General features: G+C 58.2%; 4 protein-coding genes across 10 annotated transcripts; 1 reads left to right on the top strand and 3 right to left on the bottom strand.

The window, feature by feature from the left end:
* Nucleotides 1–69: 69 nt before the first annotated feature.
* Nucleotides 70–3,947, bottom strand: ZMYND10 (zinc finger MYND-type containing 10). 6 transcript variants are annotated; one of them, XM_058678501.1, is made up of 12 exons: nt 3,713–3,947; nt 3,373–3,481; nt 2,555–2,671; nt 2,407–2,460; nt 2,183–2,320; nt 1,991–2,079; nt 1,791–1,891; nt 1,327–1,499; nt 954–1,084; nt 753–874; nt 525–650; nt 70–453 (listed from the first exon to the last, which is right to left on the bottom strand). In XM_058678501.1, exons 1-12 carry the CDS (start codon nt 3,802–3,804, stop codon nt 353–355), a joined length of 1,353 nt encoding a protein of 450 aa, XP_058534484.1. In that variant the 5' UTR covers nt 3,805–3,947; the 3' UTR covers nt 70–352. The 6 variants fall into 6 exon arrangements, with proteins under 6 accessions (XP_058534484.1, XP_058534486.1, XP_058534485.1 ...); XM_058678503.1 differs by having other exon boundaries at nt 70–438; nt 3,713–3,944; XM_058678502.1 differs by having other exon boundaries at nt 959–1,084; nt 3,713–3,944.
* Nucleotides 3,948–6,354: 2,407 nt separating this feature from the next.
* NPRL2 (NPR2 like, GATOR1 complex subunit) lies at nt 6,355–9,819 on the bottom strand. The gene is made up of 11 exons (XM_004581499.2): nt 9,576–9,819; nt 9,105–9,196; nt 8,845–9,013; nt 8,560–8,668; nt 7,748–7,884; nt 7,570–7,667; nt 7,427–7,463; nt 7,208–7,301; nt 7,015–7,132; nt 6,620–6,762; nt 6,355–6,543 (listed from the first exon to the last, which is right to left on the bottom strand). The coding sequence occupies exons 1-11, from the start codon at nt 9,651–9,653 to the stop codon at nt 6,476–6,478; spliced, it is 1,143 nt and encodes a 380-aa protein (XP_004581556.1). The 5' UTR covers nt 9,654–9,819; the 3' UTR covers nt 6,355–6,475.
* LOC101534291 (transmembrane reductase CYB561D2) lies at nt 8,566–12,424 on the top strand. 2 transcript variants are annotated; one of them, XM_058678428.1, is made up of 4 exons: nt 8,566–8,691; nt 10,422–10,573; nt 10,950–10,987; nt 11,610–12,424. In XM_058678428.1, exons 2-4 carry the CDS (start codon nt 10,447–10,449, stop codon nt 12,111–12,113), a joined length of 669 nt encoding a protein of 222 aa, XP_058534411.1. In that variant the 5' UTR covers nt 8,566–8,691; nt 10,422–10,446; the 3' UTR covers nt 12,114–12,424. The 2 variants fall into 2 exon arrangements, with proteins under 2 accessions (XP_058534411.1, XP_004581557.2); XM_004581500.4 differs by lacking the exon at nt 8,566–8,691 and adding an exon at nt 9,880–10,002.
* A 513-nt stretch (nt 12,425–12,937) lies between these two features.
* On the bottom strand, nt 12,938–17,120 carry TMEM115 (transmembrane protein 115). The gene is made up of 2 exons (XM_004581501.4): nt 15,773–17,120; nt 12,938–13,697 (listed from the first exon to the last, which is right to left on the bottom strand). Exons 1-2 carry the CDS (start codon nt 16,621–16,623, stop codon nt 13,493–13,495), a joined length of 1,056 nt encoding a protein of 351 aa, XP_004581558.2. The 5' UTR covers nt 16,624–17,120; the 3' UTR covers nt 12,938–13,492.
* Between the last annotated feature and the right edge of the window lie 7 nt (nt 17,121–17,127).

Below are 17,127 nucleotides of genomic sequence, written 5' to 3'. Positions count from 1 at the left end.
CTTCCTCCCTTCCCTGCCCTCCTTCTGTCGGCTCACGACCGCAAAGCGCAACACGAAGACAGGCGTGGCGTGTGTCTTGGGGACCAGCTTTATGGTGCTACGGGTGTGTGTGGGGGGAAGAGGGTCCCCACATCCGGCCCCCTTCCAGTTTGCTGAGGCAGAGCCTTCTGCCTGCCCACGGGTGGGGCAGGAAATGGGGGTGGGGATGGGTCAGCAGTTCTACTTCTCTCCGCTGAGCTCACCACCACCCGGCAGCCTGCAGCGGCCCAGGGCAGAAGAAGCCAGAGGGGATCAGGGGGTTCAGGGTGGGTGGCGTTGGCACAGGGATGGGGCGGGGGTCATCCCTGGGCAGTTACAGTCCTTCACTTGGCTCTGTCATCCTGCGTTGCCAGGACACAAACCTTCTTGTGCTTCTCCCAGTGCTTGACTTGGCACTCCCTGTGGGCAGTCGGGCTGGTGAGGGCGGCAGTGTTTAGGGGGAGGGATCCCAGGGCTGGAGGAGTGTGGTGTGTGTGAAGCCTCACCTGCAGCAGTACCACTCCTTCCGACACCTGGAGCAGCGCTTGGTGGCCCCGGCGCTGCAGTAGCCACAGCGGGGGCCATCTGGAGCCATGGCCTCCAGCACATCCAGCCGATAGGTCTCCGCCCACCTACAAAGGACCGGCAGGGGCAGCGGAGCAGCGAAACAGCATTGGTGCACATCTGGGTGGTCTCAGGGCTCCCAACTGTGCTGGCAGCTCAGTCGGTCTTACCTTGCTGCCTGCAGCCGCAGGTCCTTCTCGGATGGGCTGAACACGTGCTGAAGCTGGTGCTTGGCGATCGCCTGCCACTTGCCCTTGTTCTCTCGCTCCAGCTGTTCCCAGATTTCTGGGATCTAGAGAAAGAGACATGGAGAGGAGCAAGGAGGAACAGGCAAGACAAACAAAAGTCCTGAGTGGCCAGCTCACAGGTGCCTTACTTGTTCTAGCACCAGATCCTTCTTAAGGGGCTGGGGTTCCACCAGGGCCAGGTGGGCCAGGAAACCCTGCAGGTCAGCCAGATTGGGCAGCTGGTCCAGCAGGGTGTCGGTGAGGAAGGCACGAAGCTGTGGGGAAATCCGAGGGAGGTCAGTGTGGATCATGTACTGGCCAGGGCACTAGGGATCAGGGAAGGTCTATAAGCGGGCTGAAGGCATCTGAGTGGCCTCTGTGGAACGGGCTATGTCACCTCAAGCTTGAGGTCAACAAAGAGGATTGGGCAAAGAGAAGCAGCAGGAGTGCTGGGGAGATGAGCTGGGAGAGGTAGGATTGAGGGGTAGCACCTTGTGTGGGGCAGGGGGTGTCCTACTTTGAGCAGCTGTCCCTTGGCGAAGCTTGTGAGGCAGTAGTGAGAGCGGGCTTCAGGGCTCAGCAGCAGGTTGTACAGGGCAAGCCACACTTGCCCGTCCAATTTGCTCAGCTTCTGCTGCTCTGAAGGGGCCACCGTATGCCAACGGCCGCCCTCAAATCGCTGCAGCTTGCCTGAGGAAGGGAACCGGCACACCATGAGCAGGCAGTGAGTTCTCTCTGGGTGGAGGGTTAGAGGGGGCACTGGCCATGGCCTGAACATGGCAGGAGAGAGCTTAGCGCCCCAGGATTTGCCCAGGTTACCATGCAGCCAGCCCTAGAGCAAGGCAAGTCCTCAGGAGTGGACACAAGGGTGTTGACTACTGCAGAGCCCAGGTCCAACCCCAATTTGGGCAAGGCTAGCTGCCCTCCTCAGTTCTGACCACTGTCCTACACACAGAGGGCGTGTGGGGGAGAGATGCTTACCTCCTTCCCGCCTACTCCAAGGACTGTGCTCCAGCAGTTCCACCAGGAGGCAGGGCAGGTTGTGGGTGCTGAGCATCCGGCTCAGGACACTCAGTGGGAGGCTAGGGGTGGGTGGGCAGGAGGGGAAAGTGAGCCAAGCCTCGGAGCCGCTCGTGGTCATCTGCTGCAGCCCGAGGAAGGGCCCAAGCTCAGATGCCCACCTGTCAACACAGTCAGTGATATAGCGCAGGACCGAGAGAGCTTTTAGTGCGATCTCAAACTCCATCAGCTCAGCCTGTTTCTGTAGTTCCTGGTAGGGGGTACCATATGAGGTTCAGGCTGGGGCACCCACATGCACAGGTCTTGGGAGACCGAGGCCTGTGACATGCCAACCTCAGGAAACCTCAGCGCACCTGCATGGGGGTGGTGTCCTGAGAGTTCTCCTCCTCAAGGGGACTGCTCTGGCCACTCCGGGACACCAGCATGGCCAGTTTGCGGTGGCAGTAGTCCACTAGGTCCAAGACAGTGTCTTCTGCAGACTCGCACACCTCCTGGGAGGAAGGGAGGACAGGCAGAGGGGACATTTCCAGCTTTTGATGGCTTCCCCTCCTCCCCCAAGGTGCAGCTTGAGCCTCACCTTGTGGAAAAACACTGTCTCCAGGAGGTTGATGATGGAGGCCTCATGGTGCACCTGTCAGACACAGGGGACAGGGCTACAGGGGCTGCTGCGGGAGGGCCAGGGCCCTCGGGAGGGGTGGGGGCATGTAGGTTGGAAGTCAGCTTACCACCATGTATATGGGGAAGGTGTTCTGAGGCTTGAAGTCGTCCAGCATGCATAACACGGGGAACACCTTCTGTTTCCACAGCTGCACACTGATCAGCTCTGCCACCAGTGTCGGGACCTGGGAGGGTGGGGTAAGGTGGATGGCAGAGGGGCCTGCCAAAGATCAGCAAGTTTCCTGCCACTGGCTTGGCCCACCACTCAGCTCGTAAACTCCCCAAAGAATCTCCTGGGTCACATACATACATCTACTTCCCAGCATTTCCCCTTTGTTTCCAGCTGCCCCCAACCTCCAAGTGGGGATACCCTGTGTTGCTCCCTGACCTCCCTGCACTTGCACTCACATCACCCTCCTCCACCACACTCCACGTGGGCATCCCTTCTGGGTAGCCCTCCCCCTCCCCCCGGCTCTCCTGTGTGCCCCTGGGTCATTTTTATGCATTTAGTACCCAGTTCTATTCTCTCCTCGAGCAGCAGGACCACCTTTTTCTTGTAGAGGAGCCCTCTTGTCAAGAGATAGTTTGGGTCACCTGTGGGTGCCAGCCCCTGACCCATGTTCCAGTCAGGCATCGCTCTGGCCTCCTTCAATGCTGTGGTCCCATTGGTGGTCTCCTCAGGCCTTATAGTCAATTCAGGGGTGCCCTCAGCATCCCGGCCCTTCACCCTGCTTCATTTCCTGTTCTAGGATCCATGACTGTCTTCCTAACCAGCCAATGTTCTGCCCAGGTCGGGATGCCACGGTGCAGCCTTGAGGTTGGAGGGAGGATGAGGGTAGGGCACAGATGGCTGGGGTACTCTTAGGGGTAGAGTGGTGAGGTGTACCTTGCCGTGGGTGACCAGCAGCTCCTGGATGGGCTCGCTCTGGCTGACCGTGGCATCCAGGATGGCCTGCATGTTCAGCTTCTCCAGGTTCTCGTGCTGCCGGTTCCACCTGCCCCAAATGGGGTGCGTGGACGTGTGGGTGCAGGTGCGTGCCTGAGCACTATGTGTGAATGTGTGTGTGTGTGTGGGGGGGGGCAAGCTGCTTCCTACTGAGTCTTAACCTCTTTTTGGTAGACTTCTCTGCCTTTCAATTTGGCAAGCCCTCCCCCCAATGTTAAGCCCATGCTCCCCCATTCGGGATCCTGGCTCAGGGACTGCGCCTCTGGTATGGCCGCCTCACCCTTCAGTTCCTATCTCCCGCAGGGGGAAGCTGCGCAGGCCCCGCACCAGCACATCCGCCTCCCCAGGCAGCAGCAGCTCCAGGTCGCCCATGTTTGGGCCAAGGTCGTCAGGCCACAGCCGAAGCGGAGGTGCTGACAGACACGTCAGGACGCCGGGACTGCCGCGGAACCAGAGCGGGCCACAGGACAGTTGTAGGGCAGTTGGGAGCGCGTGGATCCAAGTTGCCAGGGAAACGCGTGAGCTTGCGCCTGCGCCGAGAGGCCTCGGCTGCGCCCCTGCAGGCGGCTCAGCGTCGCAGAGTCCATTGTTTATGGCAACCACGCTCCACTCCTCCGACTGCAGGCCTGCTATGCCTGGAGCCTGGGACTGCTGATAGTAAGCTGGTCGGCACACGCTTGGGGTAACGTGGACTCCGTCCGCTCTTGTGGCCGTGCTATCTTTTGTTTTGTTTTGTTAGTATTTATTTTTATTGAAAAGGAAGATCAGATTTATGGAGAGGAGAGACAGAAAGATCTTCCCCTGGTTCACTCCCCAAATGGACCCAAGGGCCGGAGTTGAGCCAATCCAAAGTCAGGAGTTTCCTTTGAGTCTCCCACGTGGGTGCCCAGAATCCCAAGGCTTTTGGGCCATCTTCTACTGGGCTTTCCCAGTCGGTTGAAGGGAAATGGAGCAACAGGACATGAACCGGCAACCATATGGGATCCCGGCACTTGCAAGATGAGGATTTAGCCATTGAGTATTCGTGCTGGTCCTGGTCATGCCATCTTGACCACCGGATGTCCCTCATGGTGGCTTCCATGATGCTTGCACCCAGCTCCATCCGTTGGCTCTGTTCCCAGCCCGCAGTCTCTTTGTGGTGGCTCAGGGGGCCACTGCCTTTACTGTCAGCTGCAGCAGCCTTCTCTCCACATGTCCTTCCACTTTTTTTTTTAAGATTTATTTTTATTGGAAAGTTAGATTTACAGAGAGGAGGAAAGACAAAAGAAGATCTTCCACCCACTGATTTACTCCCCAAGTGGCTGCAGTGGCTGAAGCTGAGCCAATCTGAAGTGAGGAGCCAGGAGCTTCTTCCAGGCCTCCTGTATAGGTGCAGGGTTCCAAGGCTTTGGATGTCCTCGACTGTTTTCCCAGGCCACAGGCAGGAAGCTGGATGTGAAGCGGGGCCGCAGGAACACGAACTGGCACCCATATGGGATCTTAGCGCTTGCAAGGTGAGGGCTTTAGCTGCTAGGCTACCGTGGTGGGCCCACCTCCTTCCATTCTGACCCCTAGGCACAGCCAGGAGCCTGAAAGGTGTCCATAACACATAACCCCCCTCTGGCATGGGGCACCTTGTGCTTATCTCTGAACCTCAAATTTTTGGCCTGGGGTACCACAGTAGCTGTCTGCTAGTATGTGCATTTCAAATGGACATTGGTTCTAGTCCTGGGTACTCTAGTTCCGACCCTGCTCTGCTTATGGCCTGGGAAAGCAGCTGAGGATGGTTCCAGCTCTTGGGACCCTGCACTCACATGGGAGACCTGGAAGAAGCTCCTGGCTTCACATTGGCTCAGCTCTGTTACAGCCTTTTGGGGAGTGAACCAGTGGACAGGAGATCTCCTTTTTGTAAATCTGCCTTTCAAATAAGCATAAAATCTTAAAAATTTAATAAAATAAAACACACATACAAAATGAACAAACAAAAAACCAGGGCCACAGCAGCTTACTAGAAATCTATCTGCCTCCTAGGAGACCTCAGGACTTAGATTCTTGCATCTTTCTTTGCTTCTGTCCAGCCCACCATTGGTTTTGGCATTAAGGTTTTGTGGTTGAGTTTATTTGAAAGGCAGAGAGGGCCCGGCACAGTAGCCTAATGGCTGAAGTCCCCACCTTGCATGCACCAGGATCCCATATGGATACCGGTTCATATCCCAACTGTTGCACTTCCTTCCAGCTTCCTGCCTGTGGCCTGGGAAAGCAGTAGAGGAAGGCCCAAAGCCTTGGGACTCTGCACCCACACTGTAGACCTGGAATAAGCTCCTGGTTCCTGATCGGCTCAGCTCAAAATTGCAGCCATTTGGGGAGTAAACCAGGTGATGACAGATCTTTCTGTCTTTCTTTCTCTCTGTAACTCTGACTTTCCAATAAAAAAAAAAAAATCTAAAAAAAAAAAAAAGTAGAGAAAGAGAGAAATCTTCCATGTACTGGTTCACTCCCCAATTGCTAGGCCAGGCCAGGCTGAAGCCAGGAACTTGGGTCTCCCATGTGGTGCTTGGGCCATCATTTACTGCCTTTCCAGGGCATTAGGGAGCTGGATCGAAAGCACTGGAAATGTGGGGATCCCAAGCCGTGACATACCAGGCTGTGCCATGAAGCCTCAAGGTTTTGCCCTTGTTTCTTTTTTTCTCTTTAGGGTTCAGCTTGTCACCTTGGCAAGGCCCTTTCTGCTCAACTACTCCAGAGCCGTCCCTGCTCCCCTCCCACTTCACCTTTCAAGCATCTCTATGGTTCCTTTCCCGCTGTTTCTTTGCTTATGATCAGCAGGTGCCTTTCCTTAGCCAGTATCAGTCCTGCCCACCAGATGGCGCTCCAGGGCGCCAGCACCAAGGCCCAAGCGTGTGGGCAGTTGAGTCTGCGTGGCAGGCTCAGGAGCAGGACTCATTCCAGGTGTTTTGAAGCAGGATGCCTTTATTTACAGAACTGAAGGTCAACCAGTAGGACTAACCTACTGGTCCAGCACCAGTACAGCAGGCAGGACATGCCCATCCAGCCACTGCCAGACTCACTTCCAGCAGATGATAATGTTGGGGTCGTTTTCCAGCCGCTCATCCAGCTCATGGTAGCTCATACCTGGGTGGCGTGGTACAGGTGAGGGCAAGGGCCTGGGCTTGACCATGGGGTCCTACCCCACCGTGCCTGCTGCTACCTGTCTTGCAGCAGATCTCATCATAGCTGTGGCAGCCAGTGTAGAGCCGGGCAGGGTGGCTTCGCTCATCTCGAGACACACGCACAGGGTACTTCTGTAGTCGCCGGATGAGGTTCTTCATCAGCCCAAATTGGATCAACTTCCTGGGGTGAGAGCCGAAGGAGAGAGACAGAGAGTGAAGCCCTGGCCAGGCCTGCTTGCAGCCAGGCAAGCACTTTCCTGTGGTCTCCTCTTCAGACTGTCTCAGTAGCCAACCTGGCCTCCAAGCCCATCACCTCCAGGAAGCCTTCCTAGACTGGCAGGGCTGTGTGGCTCTGTTCTCTGGAAGCCTGAGCTTCCTCTCTGACCTGAGGGTCCATGTATGCCCAGGCACACCTCCCCCATTCCCCTCTGACCGCTCGTCAACATGCTGCAGCTGCTGGGGGTGGCGGCCGATGAGGTCTCGCACGGTCGTGCCGGGACTCAGGCTGCAGTACAGCTGGAACACGTCTCGGAGACTGGCCCTCTTGTGCCCTGTAGGGTCAGGGATCAGTGTGCCAGGGGTCCCCGCCCTTCTCAAGAGCTCCCCTCCCCTAGGCCTGCCATTACCTTGCTTGGTCACATAGGACAGACATGCTTCCTGCAGGGACTTGTCATCCACCAGGTCCTGCACCTTGGGTGTCGGGCAGTACACATTGGAGTACTAGTGGGGCAGGCAGAAAGCACAGGGTGTGGGGGCTTGAGTGAGGGGCTCTGGAGCCCAACAGCTTTGGTTGGGTCTAGCCACGTGGCTCACACTTCACATCACCGCATCCCAGGCTTGCCCACCTGCAGGATGGACACCAGTGTCACGACGCCATAGTACCTGCAAGAGATTGCAGAGCTCAGCTCCTGGGAGTACTTTCTTTCTACCCCCTAGGCTTAGGAGCCCTGGGCTCTCCCCACCTGGGTGTTCCCAGAACCTTACTCACAGAAGATTCTGGATGGCGATGCGCACCAGGTTGAGCTCCACATCTGCCTCAGCTGCAATCTTCTGGACGTGGCGGAAACCATCTATGTAGGGCAGAATCTAGGCAGAGCAAGGCTAGGTTGGAGCTGCCAGGACTGTGGTCAGGCTGAGATGATGAGGTCCGGGCGGGGGCAGCATACCTGTTGCGTGGTGAGGTCCCACTGCGAGTTACAGAAATCCTCCTTGTCTTTGGTAAAGACAGGTACATCATACTCCTGGGCCACGGGAGGGTCCGGCCGCTGCTCGATCACCTTCAAGTGGATGGTGTTGGACTCATCTGTAGGGGACCCACCCACATCCTTAGTCCTGTCTTTCCCAAGGGACTTTCCCAGGCCTCCTAGAATCCCCTGAAGCAGACAGGTAGTTGTGAGTTTCATCAATCTCACTCCCCCCCATTTTTTAAATAAATTTTGCCTGAATGGCAAAGTGAGTACAAGTGAGAGAGAGAGGCAAATTTTCCATCTGCTGACTCACTCTCCAGATTCCCACACCTTAGGGAATGAGTCAGATCCAGGGGTCCAGAGCTCAATGTGGGTCTCTCCCACGAGTGGCAGGGACCCAAGTCCTTGAGCCACCCTCTGCTACCTCTCCATGCACCAGCAGGGAGTTAGCACAGAAATGGAGCAACCAAGACTTGAAACAGGGTCTCCCATATGGGACGTGGGTGTCCATCCAAGGGATGACTCCACAACTGTGCCAGATCTTCCCCTTTTATGGAACAAAAAAACAGGTCCAGAGAGGGAAAGAGACATGCTCGGAGGATACAGCTGGCGAATTTTTCTGTTCAGTCCCCAACTCCAGGCCCACCTTGCACATCACCACTTTCGCACACAGCCACTTCCTGGCAACCAACTTCCGAGTCTCGGCCTCCTCAATGACTGGGCTTACTGTCCCCTGCCACCTTCCCATTCCTCCTCCAGTCTTCTACTGCCCCTGTAGAGCTGGACCATACCAATGGGAAGAGTACACCGGCCAGAAGCATTTAGCTCCTCCAGTAAGATGGTCATGATGGGCACCAACTTCTGCTTGCTCTCTTCCGTGGACACGAAGCTGCTCTCCAGCTGGAAGAAGCAGGAACAACATGGTGGGTACATTCCTGGGGGACCCTGGCTGACCCCTGAATTGGTTGGCAGGATCCCAGGTCTGGGGGTGCAGAGACTTTGGAAACAACGGATCACCCCCACCCCCGCATACCCACTCAGCCTGCCCAAGCACCGAAGCAAATCTGGTTGCAGACCTCGAGGGTGGTCAGGTAGCCAGCCAGCTTTTTGACGATGGGTTCAAGAGCACAGGTCTTGGCCTGGGCATCACACACGAAGCCCAGGTTGAAGAGGAGGGCATTGCGACTGTACTTCTTGTGTTCGATGCACACGGGGCAGCCAATCAGCTTCTTTTCCATGGCGGTGCTGGATGGGTGGAACAGAATCAGGCTCTCCCTGAGGCCTGCCCTGTCTTGCTGGGACCCTCGCCTCCACCCCCACTCAGCTGGGGCCTCACACAGTGATAAGCTTGTTCTGCAGCTCTGGCTTGGTAATGATGTACACCTGGACTGTGTCGAATAGCTCGCGGGAGATGAAGTCCTCTGGGACCTGTGGAGGGGACACTTCCAGACAGCTGCTTCCTGGCTTTTTCAGTTGCTTACTCCTTGACCCACAACACTCTCTTCTCTGTCACCCAGCTTCCTGTGTATTACTTGCAGAGGGAGGGGATATTCGTGGGCACCTCCTCCAGTGTCATAGGACCCGGATTCTTTCTGGGACCCCAAAATCCCATTTCTCACAAACGCTGTTGGTGTGACAGTGTGTGTCCCCTGCCACTGGGAACCAGGGTGTTGCTCTGGATCTTCTTGGCTCATGGTTGACTGCAACTGAAGGAGCGACATACTTGCAAGCACACGGAGACCCAGCCCCTCTGGGCTCCTGAATGCGTCCCTCTTTCCCTCTGCAATCCCGCCAGCCCGGGAGTTACCTGGTAAGTAATCTTGGGTCCCAGTGTGGGATGGAACTCGCTGAAGAATATGCATTCGATGCGACAGCTGCTGCCCATGGTGCTGGCGGGGCCTGCGCCCGTGGCTCCTTGTCCCTTGCGCGCGAGGGGAGCCCCCACTTCGGGGAACACCTGTCAGACGTGGCTGGGAACCCTGGACCCCCAGGGGTATCACGGGCTGCGCGCGCACACACAGCAGCTACGCTATTCGCTGAACAGCGCCTGCGCAGCGCGGCTCAGAGGCGTGGCTGGAGGAAGGTGGGGCTGTGCTCATTCCAGGAAGCCCCTGTGGGTAGGCGTCGCACCCGGAAGTGAAGTCGTTCCGCAACGGAGCGGCTGTGCGCACGGCAGGACTCAAGAGTATCCAGTTTCCTTTGGAGAAAACGACCGCGTCGGGCCGGTGCTGCGGGTGAGGCAGGCAGATCCCTAGAGTAGAGGGGCAGCATGCCAGCGGTCCATGGGGAGGAAGCGCGCGTAGGGATTCACGCTGTAGCTGCAGTTGAGGACTACAACTTCCGTGGTGCCTCACGCCCTCCTAGCCGGCCCTCCCGCCCGCGAGGGCGTTGAGCACGCTGGGATTTGTAGTCTTACAGGGCCTTGCCCCTCCTTACCTTTAAGGTGGGCCAGGCGTACATAACGTTTGGGTACAGGTGGCCGCTGGAAGGCTCCCGGCTCTCGATGGTCACATTGTGATTAATCCTGGTGCCGGTCTTGGTGCTGTACTGTTCCTGTCCATCATAACTTCTTGGAAGAGGGTAGAATTCCTCCATTCTCTGGTGAGGGGCGGACAGTGGCACCTGATTCTTGCCTGTGCTGCTGTGCTTTCAGACTACAGCCACTGACCTGGCTGATCATGACCCTGTCTGTGGAAACCGAGTCGCACATCTATCATGCTCTGCGCACTGCCTCTGGGGCTGCCGCCCACCTCGTGGCCCTGGGTTTTACTATCTTCGTGGCTGTACTTGCCAGGCCTGGCTCCAGTAAGTACAAGTGGTAGTGGGCTTCTGGGAAGGGCAGGACGACGTCTCCCAGGGAGTGGGGAACTGTAGGAAACCTTGAACCTGATGCTTGGGAAAGGCTTAGCTGGCTAAGGGGTTTTCTGTGCTGAGGGAGTGGGAGGGGTGGAGCTTTTCCAACTTGGTCAGAACCCACTGAATAATGTTATCCTTTCCCCTGTCTGGGTCTCTTGTGGGGGTGGGGAATGGGGTGGGAGGGACTGCTGCCGGTGGGTACAAGCACAGCTTCTGATCCCGGTAGGAGTCTGGGTGTGGGCAGCCCCACCTCAGGAGGTGGCTGCTCCCAGTTCCTAGTGTGTCAGGTACTGGCAGGGCTCATGGTGTCCCCTTCTCATTCCAGGCCTGTTCTCCTGGCACCCTGTGCTTATGTCTCTGGCTGTAAGTAGTGGGCCTGGGTCCCTCTCGGGTGTGGGGGGTACAAGCATGGACACAGGCCTCTGTAGCCTTGTGGACACCCAATATCTGTTGTTGCATGCTGGAATTCCTTCCCCTGGTATATACCCCATACCAGAACCTGAGTGTTCGAGAAACAGGACAAATAGATTTATCAAACGCAAAAAAAGGGGGGGGGCTTCACCCACTTGCCAGGCAGGAAGCTGAAAAACAGCACATGGATGTACCTCTGCCCCATTTTACCTTAGTTTCTGGTGCTGCTTCGAAATGACCCTGTAACAGTGCTCCGATATGGCCAGTTCCTGCCAAGAAACTATATCCAGCCCCATGGCATGGAGACAGAATCTGTAAATCATTGATGAGTACCGTTTCTCCAACCTTGTTTGCTGGGGAACAGCAGGGAAGACATTTGAGAATGGCACCTGGGAAGAAAGGGGAGGCAGCACTCTACACGATAGAAGGATGGTTCTTCTATCCCAGGTGGGGGCCTGCACTCTGGCCTCGCCAGTGGGGAGGGGGACCAAGAGAAGGGGCAGCACCCCAGACCCGTCGGTTGCTTTGGGGGTTGGGGGGTGACCAGAAGCCCTCTCCCCTTCTGTCTCCTCAGTTCTCCTTCCTCATGACCGAGGCCTTGCTGGTGTTCTCCCCTGAGAGCTCACTGCTGCGCTCCTTCTCACGGAAGGCTCGGGCCCGCTGTCACTGGGCCCTGCAGCTGCTGGCCCTGCTGTGTGCGCTGCTGGGCCTGAGCCTGGTCATCCTCCACAAGGAGCAGCTTGGCAAGGCCCACCTGGCCACACGGCATGGGCAGGCGGGGCTGCTGGCTGTGCTCTGGGCGGGGCTGCAGTGCTCGGGCGGCGTGGGGCTACTGTACCCCAAACTGCTGCCCCGGTGGCCCTTGGCTAAGCTCAAGTTGTACCATGCCACATCTGGGCTGGTGGGCTACCTGCTGGGCAGTGCCAGCCTCCTGCTGGGCATGTGCTCACTCTGGTTCACAGCCACTGTCACTGGGGTCGCCTGGTACCTGGCTGTGCTATGCCCTATCCTTACCAGCTTGGTCATCATGAACCAGGTGAGCAATGCGTACCTGTACCGCAAGAGGATCCAGCCATGAACCCTTCACAGCTCATGCGATGTCTGGACTTGCCTCTCGATGGAGAAGATGGGGCTGGGACCCTCTTGGACACTCAGCTGACTGAGTTGGGGACACTTCAGGCCCTGGTGTAGTCTTGGGTCAAAGACCCATGTGTGACACTTTTGCTACTCAGGCCAAGTGCTTCCTTTCTCTGCTCAGCGATCCCAAGGAGCACACGGATTGCAGTCTGGATGAAGCTGGGGTTGCAGGATGGCCTCCCTGACACTGCCATGCACGTTTGTACTGGCACGTCCAGAAGTAGAAAATGCTAATAAAGTGATGGAAAAAGACCCATGGGAGGAATGGCACAGGCTTGGGGCTGGTTCTAATCAGTGCCACCAGCCCAAGGAAACAAGCAACTGGGAAAGATGGAAAGACCCAACTATGGCTGCTGGATCTCTGTGCCACCCAGGGCCCAAGCAGGGCTGTGCTGTACCTGTGAATGCTGTGCCATTTGTCTGCCAGCATGAGTGGTTGGATGCAGACAGTGACAGGCTGGGGCTCTCTGACCATGTGTCAGGCACTGAGCACCTGTCTGGGGGTGAACTATGGCTAACAACTACAGGCAGAGGGGTCCTCCGTGGGCAGGTGCCATGGGCATAGGCAGAAGGGAATGGGGAGGTGTAGCAGTGCTCATTGATAGCTGAGAAGACTGCTTGGCACAGGCATGTGCTGGCAGAAGGGGAACAGAGCTCATGCTAGCACTGCCATAGACTGACCCTTGTGCCAGCAGAAGGTCCCTATCAACGAGCTGAGTGTGTGGAGGGCTGACAGGTGGCCTGACAGAGCCCAGGAGCCAGACCTCAAAGAACTGCTTTATTGATACTGCGAGGCGGGGCCTGGCTGCCCACTCAATGGTCCTGTAGAAAATCCCTGTGGGTCGTGGCTGTTCCAGCTCAGAAGCAGCTGCAGCCACAGGAGAGGACAGTGAGAAACTCTGACATGAGCATCGCCTGTCTGGGAGTGGGCAGTGATGTGCAGCCCACCTTAGACACCGTCTCCTAAGCCGGCAGAGCCCTACAACACATTTGGCAAGTCCCTGCCCAAGCTTGTGGCTCTGAGCAGGCAGCTGCAGACATGAGGGCCATGGCACCAGTGTCCCTGCAGCCACTCATGTGGGGTTGTCTGCTGACGTGCACACAGTCTTGCCGCAGTGGGGCCCGGGTCTGGCATAGTGGTTGTCTGCGGTTAGGACCAGGTAGCGGGAGTCCTGGGTAGTGTTGGCGAGAAGCAGCTGGAGGCTACAGAACTCCAACAGGCTTCTTCCCTCAGCTGAACACAGTCCTGGTGGTGCCCTGGGGTCGCTGAGGACATCGCAGGTCCCACTAGGGGAGGTGACATGCCCAGGAGGTCTGGAGTTAGAGCGGCGGTGGTGCTGCCTCGAAGGTGATGAGACTGGATTCTGGGGCAGCCCCCTTCCCTGGGGGCGCTGGGGTTTTGTCAGAAGGCAGAGGACTGTCCACCTTGGCCCCTGCGTCCTCGTCCTCATCATCCATGCTGGGCCACACAGACTGGTCCTCCACTCTCTTTAGTCGCTCGTTGAGGGCCTTCAGCGCCAGTTGCCTGGGGCCAGAGAAGAGAGGACAGGTCACCCCAGGTCTGGGCTTGGCTCATGCCTTGGTGTCATGCTTGCCCTTCCCTGTGCAGGGCCTGTGCTCTTCCCCCCACCCCTCCTGCCGCCATCAGATTGAGAGATCTGGAGGCTGTAGCTGAGGCAGACTGCCCACCAGGGCAGCTGCTCAGTAGTGGCTCTGCACTGGGTAGCCAAAGAAGGCTGGAGCCAGTGAGCAGGGCAGAAGGGTAGGAGGGTCAAGTCACTGGGAATGAGAGCTCCTGCCTGCGCACAACGTCACTTCTAAAGAGAGGGTTGTATCTCCTTCCTGGCCAGGGCTGTTTCAAACCTCCTGGCTTGGGTCTATGGGGGGGAAAACTGACATCAGCATCTTGCTTGGCTCTTGGCCCAGGAAGCAGGGCCAACACCACACTTTCCAGAAGAATCCCCGAAGCCACCAAGACCGTGTCAGAACAGAGCTGCATGGAGCCCTTACAGGAAGTGAGCTCCACTGTAGGGGAGGTGGAAAGGCCCACTGGAAGGGAATCGACAGGTGCCTGGCCCACCAAGAAGGAGCACCACGTGACACCTTTCCCAGTGGCCCCTGTGCCACCCACAGAGGGATGGCCTCCACCACCTTCTGGATTCCCACCATGCCAGGGGACAGACAGGAGAGGCAGCCCCGGCACATTTTAACACTGCTCTCCAGCCTGACAAACAGCAGGTGGGAACCCTTCCCTGCTGCTATCCAGGCCCCCTTCCCTGAGGTGCTACTGCTAGTTCTATCTGAAGCCAGCTGGCAGGCAGTGTCCTGCAACTGCGAAAGAGGCAGATGGGAACCCTTCGTCCTCTCTGCTCTCCAGCAGGAGTGCTCTGGGTCTGGCAGTAGCACATGGTCAGATGCACACTGGGGGATGGGGTGGGGGAGAAGGTGCAATGCCCTACCCCCACAGAAGCTGACAACTAAAAGGCTCAGCCAAGAAGCCACCTCCTGACTCTGCCTTCCACCTGCCTCCTGTTGCCTTCCTTGGGCGCGGGTTTCTGGCACCCTGCTACTCCTAACAATCCAAGGGCTCCAGCTGGAGGAGGGGCCATGCTGGCCTGGCCTCCCCGCCTTGCAGGCCCTGCCCGTCTCACCCCATCCCCCTGGATGAGGCTGAGCTGGACTTTTGTCTGGAGGACTTGTTGTCCATGACGACCCAAGCTGGCAGGCCCAGAATGAGGCCGCGCAGTGTGACATCTGGGGTCTGGTCACCGGTCATGGCTTAACTGAACGCGCATGGGCTCGGGTGAAGATGCTGGTACAACCCCTTAGTTCCGTGCTCACAGCTTCCTGCCAGCACCCCGTTTCTCAGGTGGGCAGCAGTAGGGGTCTGCCAAATGCACAGGGATGAAGCCTTCCCCACCTTGGCTTCACCACTCAAAGAACTGCCTCAAAAAAAAAAAAGAGGCTGTGAGGAAGCTGGGGCCACCTTGGAGAGGCGAGTCATAAAACACCTGTCCCACCGGTAACCACAGTGTGCCCAGTGAACAATGCAGCCAGCACACCCACGGCTGCAGAGGGCTTGGTTTATCTATACAGAAAAGGTGTGGTCAGCAGGCTCCTGAGGTGGCACAGGTGGTCTATCCCCTGGATTCAGTGACACGTGCCTGCCAGGGGGGTGAGTAAAGCCGGGTGACACTCAAGCCTCCTCAATACAGACTCTGAATTCGGGTCCAGGAAGAGGGTGCGAGTTAGCACCTGGAGCCCGGCCTGGCCCAGGCTTCTTCTGGAGTCCCTGGGCATCCTGCCAACACCCTAGCTCCCAGGATAAAGGCCCAGCAGGTTGTTTCCGGTTCCCACAGGACTCATCCTGAGATAAGGCCAGGTCATGTTCTGCACACCTGTTAGACTCACACAGTAGCAAAGAAAATGGGGCATTTCTTCTGCAGCTGGGGGAGAGCAGGTTGTGCAAAGCACCTATGAGAGCCCACACCCATAAGTGCTGACTCCTACCAGGCCCAAGACGGAAGACACCTCAGTCCTAGCAGGGAGTGGTCAGGGAGCTAGCCTGGCAAGGCGGGGGTGGTGGAGACGGCACCGTACCTTCTCCGTTCGGCGTCCTGAGGGTCTGTGCCTGGGAGGCTGATGGTGATGGAAGACGGGGCGCCCACGTCGTAGCGCTTCACCGTCTTCTGGCAGATCCTCACCTTCACCAGGAGCCCGTGCACCACGTTGGCCAGCAGCCCCACCACGGGCTGCAGGACCTCAGGGAAGAAGGTGGCGAACGCAAAATGGTCGGCCATGTCCCCTCGGCCCCGGCTATGACGCTGGTAGAAACGAAGATACACCCAGCTGGAGAGCAAGCCGAAGCCGTAGGAGGCTAGGGCTGGGCTCTGGAGCAGTGTGGCCAGCCGCAGCAGCAGCAGCAGTGCCAGCAGAAGCATGGGCACCACGCTGACACGCACTTGGGGCACTCGCAGGACCACACAATCCCCCATGGTCTGTTTGAGGGCCACCAGGACACCTCCCAGGAAGCCCAAGGCGCCATGGATGCGGATGGTGAACAGGTAGACCAGGTTGAAGGAAGCCATGTAGGTGAGGAGGTAGGCGAAGGCCCCCAGCAGCCCCACGGACACATTCACCACCAAGAAGAAGATGAGCAGCTCCAAGGCTCCCCAGAGCGGCTCCAGCAAGCGTCCGGCCACAACCACCGTGGCCAGACTGATGGCCACGTCCCACACGTGCTGTTCCATCAGCCCGTGCGTGGCCAGGGTCCAAATCCAGAAGTTGGGTGGAAACAGGTAGCCCGGGGTGACCGCCAGGCAGCGTGTGTCTACGGCGAAGGAGAGCAGGTAGAGCAGCAGGACCGCGGCGCACAGCGCCTTCACCACCACGCTGGCGCTGGCCAGGACGGCCCCCAGGTGCTGGCGAGCGCCAGGCAGGGTGCGCTGCATCTTCCTGGCTGGCGTCGGCCTCAAGGAAGGTGGGTCTGGGGGGCCTCCCCGGGGCCTCGCTCTCGTCCGGCCCCGACGGGAGGCCCGGGCCTGGCCTGGTCACTAGGCTGTGTCCAGGGTGAAGGACCTGCTTACGGTCGGATCAAGCTGTGGTCCTGAGGGGCCGAACCGGGTCTTGCCGCCGGGCTGGAGCCTAGGCCCCTCGCCCAGGACCTGCGGGAAGGCTCTGCGCGACCTCGCCTGCCTGCCCCGTAGACCGCACGCCGGGCAGACCCAACGCGCTCTCAGAGCCCGGCCTTCTCCATTCACTCTGGAGTCCTTTGGTCCTCGCAGGCCTGGAGCCTGGTTCTGGGACCGAGTCAAGCCGGGTCAGCTCCGGCTCGGCCGCGGCCGTACCTCCTCCTCCTCGGGGGGCCAGCAAACAGGGGTGCCGCGCCTGCGCGCCCCCGGCGGCGGCGGCGGCGGGATGCCCTCAGCGCCTGCCTTCCGGCTCCTCGGCATGCT

Source organism: Ochotona princeps, chromosome 21 (assembly GCF_030435755.1).
Source record: "Ochotona princeps isolate mOchPri1 chromosome 21, mOchPri1.hap1, whole genome shotgun sequence".
Classification (NCBI taxonomy): Eukaryota; Metazoa; Chordata; class Mammalia; order Lagomorpha; family Ochotonidae; genus Ochotona; species Ochotona princeps.
This window is presented reverse-complemented; position numbering and strand designations above follow the sequence as displayed.

Bases quoted from the DNA above. Each gene is read 5' to 3' on its own strand.
- LOC101534291 (XM_058678428.1), top strand. From the start codon at position 10,447: ATGACCCTGTCTGTGGAAACCGAGTCGCACATCTATCATGCTCTGCGC. The intron at 10,574-10,949 runs GTAAGTACAAGT...TTCTCATTCCAG, and splicing joins ACTTGCCAGGCCTGGCTCCA to GCCTGTTCTCCTGGCACCCT. The intron at 10,988-11,609 runs GTAAGTAGTGGG...CTGTCTCCTCAG, and splicing joins CTGTGCTTATGTCTCTGGCT to TTCTCCTTCCTCATGACCGA.
- TMEM115 (XM_004581501.4), bottom strand. From the start codon at position 16,623: ATGCAGCGCACCCTGCCTGGCGCTCGCCAGCACCTGGGGGCCGTCCTG. The intron at 13,698-15,772 runs GTACGGTGCCGT...CTCTGGCCCCAG, and splicing joins CAGGACGCCGAACGGAGAAG to GCAACTGGCGCTGAAGGCCC.
- ZMYND10 (XM_058678501.1), bottom strand. From the start codon at position 3,804: ATGGGCGACCTGGAGCTGCTGCTGCCTGGGGAGGCGGATGTGCTGGTG. The intron at 651-752 runs GTAAGACCGACT...GGTCCTTTGTAG, and splicing joins CTGCGGCTGCAGGCAGCAAG to GTGGGCGGAGACCTATCGGC. The intron at 454-524 runs GTGAGGCTTCAC...CGCCCTCACCAG, and splicing joins AAGGAGTGGTACTGCTGCAG to CCCGACTGCCCACAGGGAGT.
- NPRL2 (XM_004581499.2), bottom strand. From the start codon at position 9,653: ATGGGCAGCAGCTGTCGCATCGAATGCATATTCTTCAGCGAGTTCCAT. The intron at 7,668-7,747 runs GTATGCTGCCCC...TGCTCTGCCTAG, and splicing joins GGGACCTCACCACGCAACAG to ATTCTGCCCTACATAGATGG. The intron at 6,544-6,619 runs GTAGCAGCAGGC...CACGCCACCCAG, and splicing joins TGAGATCTGCTGCAAGACAG to GTATGAGCTACCATGAGCTG.